The 19,167-nt window shown below is 37.8% G+C and overlaps 1 protein-coding gene across 1 annotated transcript in view; it reads left to right on the top strand.

Moving 5' to 3' along the window:
* The first annotated feature begins 1,942 nt into the window (after nt 1-1,942).
* The window catches only part of LOC112156441 (zeta-sarcoglycan), a 42,706-nt gene continuing 25,481 nt past the window's right edge, over nt 1,943-19,167 (top strand). The window contains exons 1-3 of the mRNA XM_024288721.2: nt 1,943-2,554; nt 10,984-11,178; nt 15,940-16,041. Of these exons, the coding sequence (XP_024144489.1) occupies nt 2,516-2,554; nt 10,984-11,178; nt 15,940-16,041 (336 nt within the window). The 5' untranslated portion in view covers nt 1,943-2,515. The remainder of the gene's footprint in view (nt 2,555-10,983; nt 11,179-15,939; nt 16,042-19,167) is intronic.

Raw genomic sequence — 19,167 nt, 5'->3', positions numbered from 1 at the left:
CTGCAATCAGGGATACACGTGATCCAATTTATCCTCAGTTTTTATTTGACACGTTAATAAATATTGACTCAAAAATATCTATTTGTGATACAAAACAAATAAAGAAATAAAATCCCACAATCTTGATATAGGCATATAATTTACATGTTAATTTATTCAAATAAATATATTTTAAGCAACTCTTTTAATTTATTTAAGATTTATTTTGGTCCAGAGAGAATTGTTAGTGAGAGTTTATAAATATACACACATTTCTGATTACAATTTTTTTTTTTCCAGTTAAAAACAGTATCTGCTCCAAATAAAAATGTTTGAAAAGATCTGAAATCATTCATGTTTGTAGTTTAATTTTTAATTAAGATTTAAGTCACATTTTTTATGTTTGTTTATTTGTTTTTCTACATATACAGTTTCGAGTTTTCAACAAAAGATCTAAAGATGTTTTTGAAATCATTTTTTATATTGTTTATTGCTATTCTTTAATTGACAAACTCTTATCTGTTGGATATCAATATAATTTGATATATAATCTTATTTATATACACTCACTATTTTATTCTTTCGGGAATGTATTGATTACAACTGGTATCTGTAAAGTTACCAGTACAAAACAAAAATGGCAGGAAATGGAAATAATCATAGACCTTCAAAATTAAAGCATTTAAACTGCTACAAACACAAAAATGTGACTGTTTTCTTTGAGAAGTAATGTTTTTAGTAACAATGTTTTCCTTTCAAACTGTCAAACTCATAGCAATTCCTCCATGAGTAATTTGTGTTTTTATTTATGTAAACATTTTTGATATATTTTTAGTTTTTTTTTTGTAGTTTGTAGAATATTTTTTGTATAAAAGAAAGGACTTTGAGACATTGTCATATGAATATTAACTTCTCCACTATTTTTATAGTAACATTTGAGACAACAATACGTATTTAAGTACATGTTTTGGGGAAAAAAACTGAGGAATCGAGAAATATTCTTTCCAGTAATAATGAATTTATAGATGATCAGTGCAGGGAGATTTACTGAATAGCAAACATTGATAAAATTTATACAAGAAACTCAATATAAACAACATAAGAAACTTAGGTGATTAAAAATGCAAATGTAACAGAATATAAATGAATCAACTATTGTATTTATTATTTATTACAAAAATATAACATAAAACTAAAGAAAACTGCTCTTATTTGGTTTATTTACAGTTGTCTTGGTTGGTCAGGGTCCCTTTGCAGGTTTTGAGTATTATGATTTGAATAACTTGCACTACAGAAAAATAAATATAATGAAAATAAACTAGTATTAGCAAGAAAATATTAAATGTCACCCAGTCTAGTTCTCATCAACCACGTGTCTGCGGCTTGCAACACTTAAAAAGCCATTCCAGTCAATTTCTCACTGACCACAACTCAGTAGAAGCCAAAAAGTCTTATTTTAATCTTTGGAAAAATAAGATACGGACTTTATACTGTATATCATCATTTAACATTTTTTTTTTTGCATAAATGAAACATAAAGAGAAAATAATCTCTTTCTTTTTTTAAAATATGAAATATTTTCTAACTTTTACCGGAGTCACATTAGATCTTTTCAAAATAAATGACAGACTGTGCCACTCATCTCAATTAAGCAAATGTAGTGTCAGCATAATAATAATATGTATAACTGTTTATTTTACCATTCCTGGTGCAGCTTGGAAATAAAATTTGTAAATATAACAAACAGAAATGAAATCAGAGCTAATTAAATGCCATTTAATCACATTTTTCAAACCACACCAGAATATGCTCTTAAAACCCTTTCATTTGTTCAAAAATATGAAATTTGCCTTTTAATCTGGTTAAGATTGATTTCCAGTTGTGTTTACTGACCTCAATTTGACAAACCTAAAAATTATTTAAAAAGTATTTTAATTCGATTTTGGTAAACTACGAATGATTGATGGAGAAATGAGTCAGGAACATCATGGAGTCATACATACTTTCCTTTATCTTTGAATAAAGCTTAAGTGACTTTACTTTTTATTTTTAAATTTTGCTACTTACTTTTTACCTTACAGTTACTTTTTAGAACTCAAAATTTTAATTTTCTTTAACCATAGAGCCACAAGAGAGGGGTAAAAGCAAACAAAGGGACGATAAGCGCAGTGAAATGCTTTTATTGTGAAACGTCATACCGGAAATGCCGCGGGTTATGGCGGTAACTCGGTCTCGGTTGAGTTTTTTTCTTTTTCTTTTTTTTAATGGAGCTCCGTCCGTGAGAAGAGCGGAGACGTGACCGGCTGAAACAGCGCGGCGCCGCTCTCACTTCATCCCAAACGATGTTTACGTCAAAGATCCCCCTGGAAGCCGTCGGAGGAGGAAGTTTTAAAGATGTCTGAATGAGAGGAAGAGGGGGAAAGTGCCGCTTTTTCTCAAGACAAGGAGGGATTTTAGGCGCCTTTTTTGTACCAATTTATTTTTCAAATTTGTTTGTGATAACTTTTCTGGAAATATGTAACTGTGTGGACGCAAAATGGAGCAGTCAGCTACTCTTGACATAGAAACACTTAAGGTAAGATTAAAAACATTATAAAATGAGACATATTTAGCAATTCAGTACTAAATTGTGGCATAAATACTTCACTTTTTATTGATTTTAATGCTTTGTGGTGCCTTAAAGGACACACATTTTTATATTTATTATATTTTTCTAACATTTTGTTTTTAAAAAAAGGCTTTTATTTGATAGTCTAACCTCTGTATTTATCAGTTTCCTGCAACAGGTGCATCCTCTATAAGGGGTTTGAAGACAAACAAACACATTTGCAGGAGATCTGATTGAAGTTCTCTGCTTCTAGATTGATTTCTGTGGAAGAATCTCTCTAACATCACATGATGATCTACTGCTTGCTTCCTCTCAGGTTGAAGATGGTAGGAACTTCAGGGTATAAACTCATACAGAATCTCGTCTCCAGGCTATACTGAAGAGGAAAAGTACAATGGAGCTGTTTGTCTGTAGTCCACGAACCGCCATCCGTTGTGTCAGGTCCAGAAATCAGCCCAAAGTTCATTTGAACTTCAGTCTACGAGTTTCTACAATAGATGATCATTATGAGTGATTGGTCCAGATGGTGGGCTGGATGAGTGGGAGTGCTCTTTCTATTCTAATTAAATGGGAGTCTTCATCAGAGAGGCTCTATGGTATTGGCCCCGTTGCCTCTGGTCCTGTGCGACTGAATGCAGATGATGCCTATGGGGGAGCTGTTCAAAGATATTTTGGACTAACCACAGAGACCTTGCTTACTCTAGAGGAGATGGTGTCAATTTCCATTAGCAGTTCAACAACTTTGTAAGGGGAGGGTGCAAATTGGAATTTGATTTTTTTTGCCTTTACTAAGATAAAGAAGTTTTGTAGATATGTTAATCTGTTGCGGTTAATCACATCGGCCGCTTGCTGTCCTTTAACTTCTATCTCGTTTTGCCAAAGTTGTAGTCTTGCTTCAAATTGAGAAGTCCTCCCGTCCAAACATTCCATCCATCCATCATTTCATCCAGACATCCATTTGTCCATCTATTCATCTGTACATCTATATTCATCCCTTCATTCCTTCTATCTACATAATTTCTTTCTTCCTTTCTTTCATTGGTTCATTCTTTCAATTGTTCATTCATTAGTTTTTCTCAGTCCGTCAATCCATCCATTTACTCATCCACCCCATGCTTCATTTCTTCCATTTACCATATACACCCCTCCATTCTTCATTCCATCTTACCATCTATCATTTCATCCCCTTCTTTTCTCTATCCACCCATTTTTTAGTTTATTTATTTCTCCTTCCCTCCTTCCTTCCTTCTGTTCCATTTATTCATCCTTCTTTCTATCCAGGGCGGCCGGGGTGCAGCTGTAGGGCGGTTAACTCCTGATCGAAAGATTACGGGTTTGATTCCCGCCTTGCCTGCCCATGTATCGAAGTGTCCTTGTGCAAGACACTGAATTGGCTCTGGTAGAAGTTTGGCAGCAGAGCCAAACACAGTGTGTGAATGTGTGTGTGAATGGGACTGTGACTGTATAATGCTTTGGGCCTTCACGGAAGGTAGAAAAGCCATTTACCATATCCATCCTCCCTTCCATCCATCTAATCTTTGCTTCTATCCATTTCCCATTCTTTTTATCCATGCATCAATAAAGGTCACCATTAGTAGCAAAATCATCTCAATAAGCTCAACAATTGGAATTCTACGTCCCAGTGAATTAAGTACTGGCTTACTCTCTTTTCCAAAGTAAATAAAAAACAGCAGTGGGTCCAGTACACGTATAGCTCAGGTCGGGCCGTCACGTTTCAACAATAGTGTCATATCTACTAGTAAGGCAATAAGCTATGGACTCTAACGATATACAGGATTACCACGTAGTGATGAGTAAAGGGGAATCAGACTCCAATTTAACAGCAATACACTTTTACATCTATTATACTTAATGTAATGCTAGAGGAATACAAAACAGTCTGTTTGCAGTCAGGTAATCAGGACTTTTTGATTTGACTGAACAAAACACCTACTTTCCTTACATCCCACATCCCGCATCGTTCTTTTTTTTAGTAATTGAGCTGTAGGGTAGGACCTCAAGAGTTCAAGCAACCACCAATTACCATCCTCAAGCATTCATAACTTCTCATTTTCTTTCATGAGGAGCTCCTCAGCAGTGTTTTGCAACCCCTGCAGAAAGTGGCCGCCTGATCAAAGCAGCGTGAAAAACACGACCCTTTATGCTAATTGGTGAAGATGAGGCGAACGGGCTGAGTAAAGGCTAAGATTCGTCTGGATTCGGCTCCATCTCTGTTGAATCCACAAGCAAAATCCCATGGAGGTGATTACAAGGGCAAAAAAAAGAAAAAATGGTGCAAAACTAAGACACACATAAAATGATGTTTGGTCACATCTATAGAGATGTTTTTATTGATTCCACCTCAGAGAGGCGAGCTGCTGTGTAGGTGTTGAGCTTCTATAAATAGGACTGTGGATGGTAACGCACTTGAATAGATCTCCGATTCATCTGCTCGTGGTAATCTGCCAACACTTTTCTTGAGTGCAGCGAAACATTTTTAGACAGGAAAGCTTTTACCGGCTGCTTAAACAAGCTGTTTCTGAAGCAAATTGCAGATTTGAGAGGATGATTTCCAGCCTGACACTCATTCTAATTTGAGGAACGTCTCCTCAAGCATGTGTAATTTCGTTTTCCGGGCCTTTGTGTGTTCTCTTTTTTGTTGAATTGTACTACAACACTTTTATAACAGAACCGTGTGGTGCCTATCGTGATGCCTGCTTGTTTTATTGATGTGTACTTTTTGACCGGCATTCCAACTTTAAAACATGAAAGTTATTCCCTGATTAACTAAATAATGATAAAGTCAAATAGAAACCAAAATACTTCAATCATAGACACAATTTATTAATTTTTCCAGAAAACGCATAAAATATTATTTTTTAACAAAGAAAACCGGTACCAACCATCAATTGATTGGTGACAAACTATTTGTAAAAGTTTGCTGTCAAATTCATGGAAAGGGTAATTAATTGTCAAGACAAAATACATTGTTTTGTTTTGGGAGAAAACCTTTTTTTACACCATTAGCTGTTATCATTGTGAGAAAAATTGTTTTATTCGAACACCAATTTCACCAAGTATGTGACCTTAGTCATGGACTCAACAAACAGTGAATCATAAAAAGCGCCTCTTTTCTCTTGGCTAATTTGCTGTGTTGTGAATAATGTCTTTCTGTAGTTGCTACTTTCAGTTGGTTAATCAAGCGCAGATAAGGGTTTATTAAAAAAAAGTGTTCAGTACTTTAGAAGCTGAATGTTTTGTTCCTTTAGAGTAGTACTACCCATCCCTGATCTTCAAAATTTACCACCCTGCTTGCTGTCTTCCTGCTTTCCTTGCACTTCTTGCTGCTGATTACCATATTTTCATCACCAAAGGAGGCGCCGTCAATGAATGGTCCATTTTTCAAACTTGTGTAATATACAAGGCCCACTGATTAAAGCACATTAAGGAAGACACAAAAGTCAGAGATAAGTCCATCAGTGTGTCAAACTTTATTAACTGCATTCAGGGTAACTCTAGAACTTATAACATGCAACACGCCAACCACATTAGAAGCATCAGCTGCAGGAAAGTGTTCATAATACCCAGATCTCCCAACCTGGTTTGCAGCTTGTAGCAAAAAAGAGGCTTATAAAACAAACATTACTGTGACAATGCTAACTCCCAACCTTGTTTGTAAGATTAAAAGAAAAAAAAAACTGTCTTACACTGCAACATGTTAGCAATGTTAGCATATTTTTCAACATTCAGGCTATGTCCAAATTCCCACCCTAATTACTAAAAAGCTATAAAAATCCAGTGCCCAGGATTTTTAAAGCAATTCCAACACCATGAGCACTATTTTTTCTCTAAATGGCAGACATGACGTCACCAATTTTGCTAAGTGAAAATCTAATCAATATGAGCATTTTGCGACATTTTATTTAGGACTTCTTTGCCTTCTGATGATGAAAATGTTGATAGTTTATTTAAAAATTACATTTAAACACTTTTTTTTTCATCAAAATTGTTCAAACGCAATGCATTGTGGTCTATATTTGCCAATGTAGTGAGCATCGATGTACACTGGTTTTTCGCAAAGACTTCTGGGAAATGTCTGGGGTACTCGACTTTTGGAATTGTAGATTCGAACAGCATTACAAAATGGCAAACACACTATGTAGTGCACTGTAAAATGAGTAAAGAAATTCGGACATCCCCCTTAAACTTTTTTGGAACATGTGACATTTCAACAAAGTACCATGTACCTCTCAAAATATGCTTCAATCAGTAATATATACAAAGTACTCTGGATTGTAAAGCAAAGTTGTTTTCGTAGAAAAATTAAGGCTTTTAAGTGTGGAAAGTACAGTACCTGGATTACGTATGACTGATCAGTCAGACTGAAAACAAAGATCTGCAAAATGTATGTAAATTTGGCAAACTCAATACATTCTGTACAAGAGACATCGCACAGTGGTTATAGGGGGATACAACTGTACAATCGATGGATAACCTCTGATATGAACCATAAGAGTATGAAAAAATAATAAAGTCTTGTGTGGGACGGACACATTAATTGGAGTCCACTTCACCCAAATTCAACTGTCTTCTGAAAAACAGCATTTGGGTTGGACAAAGTCAAATTTAAAATTCTGATTCTACCCATGGTTCCACACACCTGCCCATCAAAAAATGTACAGATTTAGGCCCCTGAATTAAGCAAAGAAATAAAAATTAGAAAAGTTTGTGATACAATTATTACCACATATCTATCAGAATGTAAATCTATGCTATTTGCTTAATCACTTGGATATCAAATTATTTAGCTATTAATGTTGGAAATGTTGCTGGTAAAACCTAAATGACATACTATAACTCATCCACCACTTACACGATTAATTACGATAAATTAGTTGGTTGTGATGTGAAAAAAAGGGGCTCTTCATATCGTCCTGGCTCCAATATGCAAAACATTCCTAACGTAAAGTGTTATGTGAAAGCTGCTTCTCTAAGCTTCAGAATCGGCAGATTGCGTTAACAGTTGAAGAGTCGAAAGAATGTCAACACTGGAGCTAAAACTCTTGTGTTAAAGGGTTGAAGAAATTCTTTTTCACACACCTTATATAAGACATAAAGGTCTTCTTTGAAGAAAACCAGGCAGATTGTTGCCATGTTTGCATGAAAAACATGGCAACATTGCTGATAAGAGTGGTGAGAGTTTGCTCTCCAAGTCAGAGCTCAACTGGGTTGAAGGGCTTTACAAGTGTATCGAGATATAAAAAAAATATCCAGGAGTTTTGCTGGTGTTGGGAACAGTGGGTTGCCATAGAAATCCCAAGTGCTGAAGTCTCCCTTAGCAACAGTGCATTGAAAATAGACTGAATTTGACCAACAGGGCCACAAGCAAAAATATGACTTTTTCTTAAACTTGTCTATTTTTTTGGCAACTTACATTTTTACAAGGGCTTTTCAGATTCCAGCTTAGTGCAAATACAGTGTTTACAACTGAGTTGGAAAGTTGTGTTTGTGGAAAAACAACTGGAGTGCTCACATCCACCTTTGCCTCTGCGGATGCTGCTGTCCCTCAGCATGAACAAATTGGAATCACTGACATTTGTGGACCAGTGATGTGGATCATTTGTATTTGCTGCCAAGTCCTGTCATCCGTTTGTGAGACATCTGCCACCAGCGCCAACAGCGTCCTAAAGCCGAGGAAACGGTCACTTCTGAAGGAGCCGATCTCACTCACAGCCTGAATTTGATAAATACCTTGATTAATATCCCGTCAAAGTGCCTTTTCGGATGAGGTAACGCCATAAAAAACACATTATTGAAATCATTTCTTTAACTTTCCCGATCTTTATTTCCACCCTGCAAGGTTGCACTTCACAGTTTGATTTCACAGTCCCCTTTGCAGAAAGATCCAGAGCTTCAAACAAACGATTTTTTTTTCATTATTCATTAATGCATGGACGAGTGTGGGGGTGAGCACTGTTGCCTCACAGCAAAAAGGATTCTTGTTTGAGTTCCCTTTGGAGCCTGTCTGTGCGGATTTTGCTCCTCATTCCTACACCTGATACTACAGCCTCCCCCACCCATACAGTCCAAGAACATACATGTCGGAGGGTCTAAATTGAGCTTGGCAGCCGCTGTGTACTTGGAGGGTTGTTTGTCTTCTTTGTCAGGATTTCCCAGAGATGAACTGTCAGCCTGTCCAGGATGTATTCCCCACAGACTCTGGTGTGCTCCAGACCCAAGACCCTTAACGGGGGGATATGATTATATTCCAGGTTTTTGTCCTCCTGGTTGTTCGTGGCTATAATCCCGAAACTGACAAACGTTTCATTTGACAGATTCCCAAAAAATGCGAGTGTTTCTATTAAATCATAGACAGCTTTAAAGTTTTTTTTTTGCCTTTTTTTCTGGTGCCTTACTTGCACCGCTCACTGATGCACTGCAGCACTTTTCTTATTTTTTTCTTCCAAAATCGGCCTCTGTGTCTTTGGTTTTGTAATGACTAAAATTCATCACCTGCTCACCCTGGCAAGACTTATTGATTTGTTGCAACAACACAACCCTTTCACAGGCTGTTCTTCTGTGTGACGACTCCTGAAACAGATGTTGTGTGTTAACTCCTCTGACTTTATAGCTAAAAAAGACTGTAAGAGTTAGTTTTTCATAGATGGTTTTTAATAATACTATTGTACTGTGTTCTAAAGAAGGGGAAGTCTAAAACACGGTTGGCTGGTCCTTTTTTCCTCTATTCCAGCTAATAAATTCCTGTCAGAAAAATGTAATGTTGGCAGTGTTTGGTAAAAAATAGTCTTCTGATTTATGAATTGTATGTACACAGCCCCTATAGCCAATTCTGATTGGCACAATAAGTTAACAACAGCTCACATGGACATATACAAAACGTAATGCAAATTATCCGCATATGTTTTTTTTGGGGGGTTCCAGTCCTCTCAGCAGTTGAGAGGAGCTCTCTGGAGCTCAGCCAGCGTTGCACCTTTTGATTGGGCGTTTCACACTGTCAGCCCGCGGTCATGATCTGCTGGAGAACAGAAACGGCTCGCCCTCGCCTGGACGACTGCCGTTGATGGGGGGGGAAGAAATAACCCTCTGTGATTTGGAGGTCTAAGCGCCTGTAAGGAACTCGCTCACTGAGCTAGAACATTTCTCTGGCACTAAACTAATGTTTTGTCTCGATATTCTGCTTGAAGTTTGATCCTGCTTTGATTCATGTTCATAAGGGAAAAACATCAGTTTATTTCTTCTTGTTTTTTTTTTATGAATGTGGTGGACGCCAGTGACTCAATACTAACTATACCAGGAATAGGCAACTCTAGGCCTCGAGTTGCCTGGCATGCTCTGGCATGTTCTAATTGATTGGACACATCTGAACCAGACAGTCATGAGTAGAACTTGGAAATCTGGAAATCCTGCAGACACTGCGACTCTAGAGACCTGGAGTTGCCAATCCCTGATCTGTACCATTACCGGAGCTTTATCTTCAGTGTTGCTGTTCTTTGATAATACCATATTTTACCATAAGCCGTACGATATTATAAGTATAGCAAAACAGTGAGTTTATTAGAACTTCATTCTACTATTTTAAAAGCCACTCACATTATTTTTCAACCTTCTCCCGGAAATCCATCAAGGTCCTCATCTTCAGTTTTTGAATTAACACATGACACATGTGCACTAGAACCAGGTTAATTGCGTCAACGGTCAAAGAGTTGCGGTAGTTCAAAGAACGTGTGGTATTTCCCTCAACGACAGCTCCGGCAGTAAAGGGTTAAGTTCTGGGATGGCCAGATGTCATCAACTTAATGTCCTTGAAAAACAAACCCATTAAAAGTTAATAGATCCATAACTTTCTTTGTGAAGAGCATCGATTCAATCACAAAGGGGAACGACCTTGTTTGCCTGACCAAAGTTTTAATTAATCACTTTGATTAACTCATTAGTATTCAAATTCAGATTTATGTTTTTCTTTGACCTGACAAAGCAGTGCTTTCTGGGACTGCTCATTCCAAAAACTTGCGTGTAATCATTTGTCGTGAGAAAATGAAATACAACCCTTTCGTCTTTCATGACTAGAATTTGACTGATTACTTTGATTGCTGAATTGTAGTTTCCAGCGTGTTGCAATAAAGTTAAAAACTGTTTAAGGCTCTTTAGGGCCTAAAATATCCCTATTTTGGAAGAAGTTTTCAGCACCATGGCTGTGGATCATACCACACTTTCGCCTGCTGTTCTTTGCCTTGTGGCACTCTTTTCAAAAGGACATCTGCGCCTCTGTGCAGGCTGTCTTAGCCGTTCTTGCAAGGTTATAACCACTTACAAGATGTGATTGCATCCTTGACGGCAAGCTAACGTAAAGGTTGCTCTGCGTGTTTGTTTTCCAGATTACCCAGGATCAGTACATTCTTGCGTCACACTCCTTACACCTCCAGCGACCGGCTTGCGATGCGGTGTATCCAGTGGGGCTGTACGGCTGGAGGAAGAGATGCCTCTACTTTTTGCTGCTGCTTCTGCTGGTCACCATGATAGTTAACTTGGCCCTCACTGTCTGGATCCTAAAGGTCATGAATTTTTCAGTGGTGAGTTCAGCGAGTCGTCAAGCGTACATCAGAGGTTGCTGAGGAGTGTTTGTTTTTTATAGAAGTTATTTCAAAGAGAGAAGATAATTTCAAATAGTAAATGTCAGATCACACACTTTTCTTTCATGACATAAAAAAAACCTATATATATATATTTATATTTATGGAGGTTATCACAAAACTGTGCAGCCTTTGGGGTACGAATACTATAGATGTAAGAAAAAAAAAAGACCCTTCGATGTAAAAAAAAGGCAACATTGCATAGGTTGAGTCAATAATAGCCCTTTCATGTCCCCCCCAAGGAAAATCAATAAGGTGATTTACTAGACTTCACTTCACAAGCCAAGAACTCAACTTAAAAAGTGAGATTTAACAGAAAAAGAGTGAAACTTCTCCACAGTGAAGAAATTCCAAATAATTAGGGCAGTTTCTAGTGCTTTGTGTTAACCGTGTTTATCACAGAGGTTATGTTCTACAAATAATTTGCGATAGGTGAAATTTGCAAAGTAATCAGCTTTATTTTATTCCAAGTATCAATAGCTACGTTTCCATTACACATATGCGGAAAACGTTATTGAAGTTCTAGAAATGCTGAAACAACACAATTTCGCAATATCACTGTTTCCAATAAATCATAATTAAGTGAATAAACACAAACCAACTCAGCGATGGATGTGAACAATACTTTGATTTACAGTGGATATATTTAAATTTCTATCATGGCACCAGCGCTCATCATCATCTATCAAAGGAGACGTCGGCGTCTTATTGAGGACATGAAGTGGCGACCTACGAGACAGAAGCTACTGATGTAGTGATTTGGGGAAAATCGAGGTTTTACAGAGGAGATGTGGATCCTACAATTCCACATGACACGCTCAACTGTGTGATGCTGTGGGACCTTTAAGCGTGGTATCCAATTGTTGGTCATGTGACTCATTTATTACGAAAAAAGTTTCTACTGGAGTTTTGCGTAATATATCCATTTTGATATGTCTCTAAAGCAACCTCCTTCAATTACAAAAACTTTTATTTGATAAATTGCATGCTTCCATTTGGTGAATTTATTATCACAAATCCAATTTGCGCAATTTCATAGTCAATAGAAACGCATCTATGGATGTTTTAAAGCTTTAAAACTCCTCACTACACTCTTTATACACCTGAACATTTTCACACTTTTATCTCATGTTTAACTCTCTAACATCTTTAACTCTTTAGCTACTGTATTGACATACTTTGAATTACGTAACTCTTAAACTGTCTATGCAATTAACGTAGTTCTGACAGATTCAAAGCTAAGAGAAGCATCTTAGTGCTAATATTATACACTTTACAGTTGTGTAGAGATGTGTTCAATGTAAACCAGTTAATTACGAATCTAAATTCAATGGAATAATTATCAAAGATTTAGAATAGTTAGAAGAGCTTTTGTTGTTTTGCTGTCTTCAGTGAAAGCTTCAGTGTTCAACGGTTAAACACTCAATGTTCCAACATTCTTAAAAAAAAAAAAAAAAAATCCAGGTTATTGAATGATACTCTGATTGATCAAAGATTCATGTTAATTTTGCAAACTTGGTGCATTCTGTACTGTAAAAGAGACACAAGGAGATTGATAGAATCGAGAGATTGAGGATGAGGAACACAATGCATAGTAAAAAAGAAAAAGCAGGCAAGATTGCAAAATAAAAAAATCCCTGAAACTGCAAGACTGTGAAATGGTAATTGGTCTATGACATATACTTACAGCACTTTACTATCTTTTCAGTAGGCCCAAAGTATTTCACAGTCACAGTTCCATTCACCAATGCACACACATTTAGAGACTGATGTTATAGGTCAGTGTCACTGGCACCAACCTATAACCACCAGGAGCAATGTGGGAGAAGCTTCAGTGTATTTCCATAGAACACTTTGAAACATGGGCAAAAAAGCCTTTTTTTCCAATCTCGATCAATCTTAAGGGTGCCTCAGAAATTGTCCTTTTGTTATGACTTTTTAAATCAATATTTTTAATTAACCTGAAATGAGTCTTTGTAACTTGTTTTTTTGACATTTTTTTCCAACTTTTAATCTGAAATTAATTTTTTAATGTCATCGTGTTAGTTTTTTTTTTTTTTTTTTTTTTTAGCAACATTTTACATCATCATGTGCTTGTATTGAATCAAAACTGATGACAGACACTCTCCAATTAAAGTGTTTTTGGTGTTTTTAACATGTGTTTTGTAGCATTTTTCTTAGAATGAATGACATGTATAAATTATTTAAGATTAAAACTGCATTTCTGAGTATTTCTTTATTCAAATGTCGTTTAATCAGGAGTGGATGAAAACCTGGAGGTTTAAAAAAGCTCAACTTGAAGACGAATAGATCCATTAAAGTCTTCATTTTCTTTGTCTGAGCTGCCACTGGCTCACAACGATACATCTGGATAACGCTAATGTTAGCTTGGGCTTGTGAGACGTTTATCGCTAGCGGGAAAGAGTGTAAACAAAGGGCTGATGGGAAAAGTTGCGTGCCAATAAACTCCTGTCAAGCTGGTGAAAATATGTCTTAAAAAAACTACAGGCTTTTTACTTTTTGGCTTAAAATTGCATGATTTAAAGACCACATGGGAACAATTTTCCAATATAGATATAGATGGGTTAGGCCTTGAAAAATGGAGGAGGACCTCCATTCCATGCTAGACCGTAGCATCGAAGGTTCAAATGTTTTTGGACAAAAAAAATCTGAAGCAACAGAGCAAACGAACACTGTGATCTCCTGTTACATTTTCAGGGACGATGCACAAATTGTGCCATTTTTGTCAACAATCCCTTGACAGCAGCAATTCCCTCTGTGGGGCTCAGCCATCTATTACTATTGCTATCTGTCCTGTCCCTCCCATAAATCTGTGTCATGACCAAAGATCTTATCAGCGGGTGTTGGTGTTACTTCAGAAAATACACTTCAGCGCTGCAAATCTGTCAGGAATTGAAAGCTGTGTTCCATAAAAACAAGTCCCTGATAGCAGATTACTGACATAGCAGTGAACAAATCTGTAGTTTAACACCTCGGTGCACAAATATTACTGACTATTTCATGTTGAAGGGTCCTTTAAGGTTAAAATCTGCATCATCCTTCAAGCTATATTCTTCAAACTTAAATAAAATGTATTCAACTACTCTGTAAAGTACTGGGATAAACAATTGGGGATCCAGTAGTAATTAAAACATCCAGTATTACAAAAAAGAAAAATGGTTGCGATGATCTCTCAAATGGTTTTCTTTTTTACAGTTTCACTTTTTTTTTTTTTTTTTTAAATAGGAGTTGTAAACATTTTACATTTTTCTCTAAAGCCAGGAGCTCCAAGTCTCACAAAGGCTTTCTTTGTCAGGAACAAGTGGGTTACCGTGACATTTCTGTTTTTCTTCTACCTTTTCCAACTGTTCAAATTCAAGGTTCAGCACAGCAGTAGCTGCAACATTTGTCTGCTGACATACAAAGACCGTCATTTTGCCCCGCCCTCCATCTGCTCTCCTTTGATTTTTTGTTCTCTTTTCTGCTCTCAAGTCCCAGTTCTTATATATGATAGAGCCCCCCACTCCCCCGCCACCACCATCATCCGTTTCAATACGTCCCTTAGAGTCCATCCAACACTCAGCCTTATGACTTTACTTTACTTCATACAGTCTTTTCTAAAACTGTTCTAAGGAAAAAAATTGGCTTTTTTTCTTTTTTTCATTCTTAAATACATTCCTTTGTAAAAAGCATTCCCAGTGGTCTTTGACTTATGATTATGGCGTTTTTAGGCATTCAGACAATGTGAAGCTGCCAGAAGTTCATCAGAAATTTGCCTCTGGGTTGTGGCACCGAAGTAAGCCTCCACTGATATCCCATCATCCCGTTTGTCTACACTCTGTCCAATTAACTTACAGCCCCTCAGCTAGAATTAGTGGCGCAACAGAAATGATAATCAATATCGGGACTATCCAGCCGTAGAGTTTTGAACCAGATGCCGGCGCAGACGAGGAAAACAAAGACGTTCACGGATCTATTTGCCTGCATTGGATTCACCAGATTGGAGTGGAGCAAGGAGACAGTGGCCCAACCATTTTACAGCTTTTTTAAACTCTATTTTTTTCATTTGGTCCTGAATCCTTCAGATTTTGTGGTTGGTAAAGGATAGCAGCTAAGTCACAAATATATTTATGATTAACACCAGTAAAATACCCCACAGATTGAGTTGAGTTTTCTCTAGAAGAAAAATCCATCTTCATGCCAATGAGGTGAAAGATTTAGCAACTCTTGACAAAAGTTTAAAATAGATAAGAAGATTGGTTCTTCTTTTTGAGCTGGTGATGAGCTGCTGGTAAATGACCCAACAGGAATCCCATTAACGCTTGCGGTTGACTATAGTTACTAAAATTACCAACATCAGTTGTATTAATCATCCTGATAGTGTTCACACCAACTCATGATAATCAGAATGACTATAAACCTGAAAACCATCTGTGTAATTTTCATGAATCATCTCTATTCTCCCACTCTAATGTCAGCCTGTTTGACTCTCCCACCCAAAGGCGGGCTGTCGGCATCGGCTTCATATCTTCAGTTTGTCACCTCCGAGTTGTTGTCAGTACTTCCTGTCACTCAGTGCTAATGCATGTTCACCTGCCTGTGAGCTGCAGCTTCTGAGCCAATAAAGTTCACTGTTTCCCCGCGGCTGCAAAGCAATAACCCTTTGTCTTAAACCAGAAACTGATCATAGCTCTATTCCAGGATGGAATGGGAGGTCTTCGACTGAAACAGGATGGGATTCACCTGGAGGGGGTGAGCAAGTTTCAGCGACCTCTTTATGTAAACGACATCCAGTCCAGAAGGGTAAGTTGAACTCTTTACTCACTGAAATACTGCTAGTATTATGCTAGTATAATGCTATGTTCACAGGAAACACATGTAAAATTCTCTTTGGACTCACATTAAATTCTCTGCTCGACGCTCATCCAAAAAATATTAACTTGACGATCTCGCTCCATGTGGGAGGAGCTACACACTACATCAATCATTGATTGTATATCTCATTTACAATGCAGTAGATGAGATGCAGGCGTGTTGGATGATTTTTTTACATTTTCAATAATCCTCTGCACCCATAATCCTCTGGACTGCGCAAGGGGCCTGTAAGTGCTGTCTAAAGCCTTGATTCCATTGAGCGGTATGGTGCGGTCCGGTCCAGTATTTTATGCATTTCCATTATAAAGTGGACCCATTAAACAGTACCAAGCTATACCAATTATTGTAGATCCATTGAAAAGTGGAATGGAGTAGTTGTGGCGGAGCTGCTGTAGCTACTTGGTGATTGGCAAAAAGTGATGACGACATTAGAAAGCACCAATATACGGATCATTTAAGCTAGTGTGTCCAACAATTTAAGCATTTGGGTTTTTGCCATTTCAATCATGCCCGCAGTCTTCTTTCTAACAACAGTAAATTCCTACTATTCACTATGTACCAAAAGTAAAGCAATGAAAAGACGAGCTGCTGGATGACCTCCATTGTTGTTGTTTTTGTAGTCATTGTATACAATGACTCAATGACACGCTAGCGGTCGACACTACGCATGCGCCATGAAAACAAACCGCTCTGTGGAAGAGAGGCTTAAGTGATAAGTTGAGGCATTTTTCATCCACTGACCACCCTTATCAAGCCATAAAGTTTTGACTAATGCTTTACTAGCGACTATACCAGGAATGTCAAACTCCGGGCCTCGAGGGCCAGCATCCTGCTGGTTTTCCATAAATCCTGTCTCATCTGCTGCTGGTTATCTGGATCAGGTGTGTTCCTCGACGGCTCGTTGGAAAACATGTTGGACACTGGTCCTCAAGGACACCCCTGACCCATGATTCTGATGTGGCATAGGTGAACCATACGACAGCATCATCAGTACGCTATAAGCCCTAACGAATACTTCACAATGCACTTGCCACATGCTGCAACAAGACCCACTTGCATTACCCTTAAGAAGCATCGTGAACTGGACACTCTCTTCAGGAATTTCCATGTTCCCGGACAACCCAAAAATAATCCCCGCATGGGTGTAGACAAGACCCCAACACAATAGTGTTGAGAAACAGATTATGGTGAGAACAACAATATGACGGAGTAGAGTCCAGAAATGGCTGGGGATTTTCCCCTGCTCAAGGTCAGCACAGGTACAGTAGGTGAGTTCCAGGGTCCAGGGCAGACTGAAGAGCAGAACCAAAGATAGGGGGAGCTCAGATGTGGACTCAATACCACTTGGTAAGTAGACGGAGTGGCAGGGTAAAGGTAGAAGAATCGGTCTTACATACCAAAGGAATGATGAGAAGTAGGTCTGTCAGGATGTGGAAAGAGAAAGAGGGAAAACGCAAACAGACCATCAGAGGGAGAGAAACTACCAAGTCATGACAAATATAGTCTGTATTACACCAGAATGCTGCTACAAATGATTATTTTAATAGTCGATTAATCACCGATTATTTTTTCCAATTAGTTGACTAATCGGGTCATGCACAAACTGCACGTAAAGCACACATCATTAGCTTGAAACTATCTAAAAATGAGACCTGCGATAATGCTAGTGTGAACGCTGTAAACTGAATTTGTCTGCTGATGCTAGTGCTGATAGTTGAAGATGCTGAAATTGATAGCTAAAAACGCTTAAGCTGATAGCTAAAAATGCTAAAATTGATAGCTAAAAACGCTGAAATGAAACGCTCAAAACGCTGAAGCTGATAGCAGAAAACGCTGAAATTAATAGTTAAAACGCTGAAGCTGATAGCTGAAAACGCTGAAATTGATAGCTGAAAATGCTAAACCTGATAGCCAGCTAAGGTATTAGTTAAACGTGAAGTTAGCCTAAAAAAACTGGGAAAAAAAAACTGTTAGCCAAAACAGCTAGCATGCAGCTGAAATATTTGCTAAACCCAAATTATCTTAAAAAAGCTGAAAAAGTCTAAAATTACCCAAAACAGCTAGCATGTAGTTGAAATGTTGGTTAAACTCAAAAATAGCTTAAAAAACCTTAATAAATGCAAAAATAGTCAAAAATGCTAGCATAATGCTATTATAACTTTAAACTTTACTAGTCTCTCACTCTATATAATATAAAGTAACGACTAATCAACTATTGAATGAGTCGTTGACTATTGTATTAGTCGATTAGTCATCGATTAGTCGACTACTCGTGGCAGCACTAACCATAACACACAAACGAACTGAACATTGAGACATTTCACCTGAGGGAGTGACTCACCTGGAGGGGGCGTCACCTACCCTCATCCAGCCTCGGTTTTAGAAGTACTGAGTCACATCTCAGCCCATTTACACTGGAGGTCACCGAATGAAGCTTCACCCAAGTCGAATGAGGAACCTCATTTCAAATTGTTGAACCATATTTTTGACTAAATTACAGAGATTGTTCTGTTTTTCCTTCATTCTTATGCTCCTCGCGTCTTCACCCCCACCCGTCCTCGTTTCCTCTTCCAGCAGTAAACTATCGGGATCCTCCCATCAATAGAAGATGAGCATAGGGCTGGATCTCGGTTCTTTTCAGGCCACGTACAACCTTTAGCCGACTACAGACGATCACAGAGAAGGTCTTTGAGCCAAATCAAGCTCCCCACACAAATTCCCACTATAACACTTTCTCCCTCCCCTTTTGCTTCTTTGATGTTCAGCAGATTATTGAACACAGCAGCGGCGAAAAGTTGATCCAGATTTTATTCTCAAAAAAAAAAAAAAAAAAAAAAAAAATCCGACCTCTGTTCAGATCCTCCTTCTTTTCAGTGATTAGTCACAGTGCAGAAAGCAATTTGAGGCCCTGAAAGCAAAGACTTTCTGTTCGTCTCAATTTTGGGGACAGAAGTTGGAGAAAGCGGCTTGACTATGGGCTCAAAATTGCCACGGAGGGGCGAAGAACAATTTGGAAAACGCCCACGCTGGCTCTTTGATGTTTTTAGCAAGAAC

Source organism: Oryzias melastigma, linkage group LG18 (assembly GCF_002922805.2).
Source record: "Oryzias melastigma strain HK-1 linkage group LG18, ASM292280v2, whole genome shotgun sequence".
Lineage (NCBI taxonomy): Eukaryota > Metazoa > Chordata > Actinopteri > Beloniformes > Adrianichthyidae > Oryzias > Oryzias melastigma.
The sequence above is the reverse complement of the archived record's forward strand: the minus strand, read 5'-3'. Positions and strand labels throughout refer to the sequence as shown.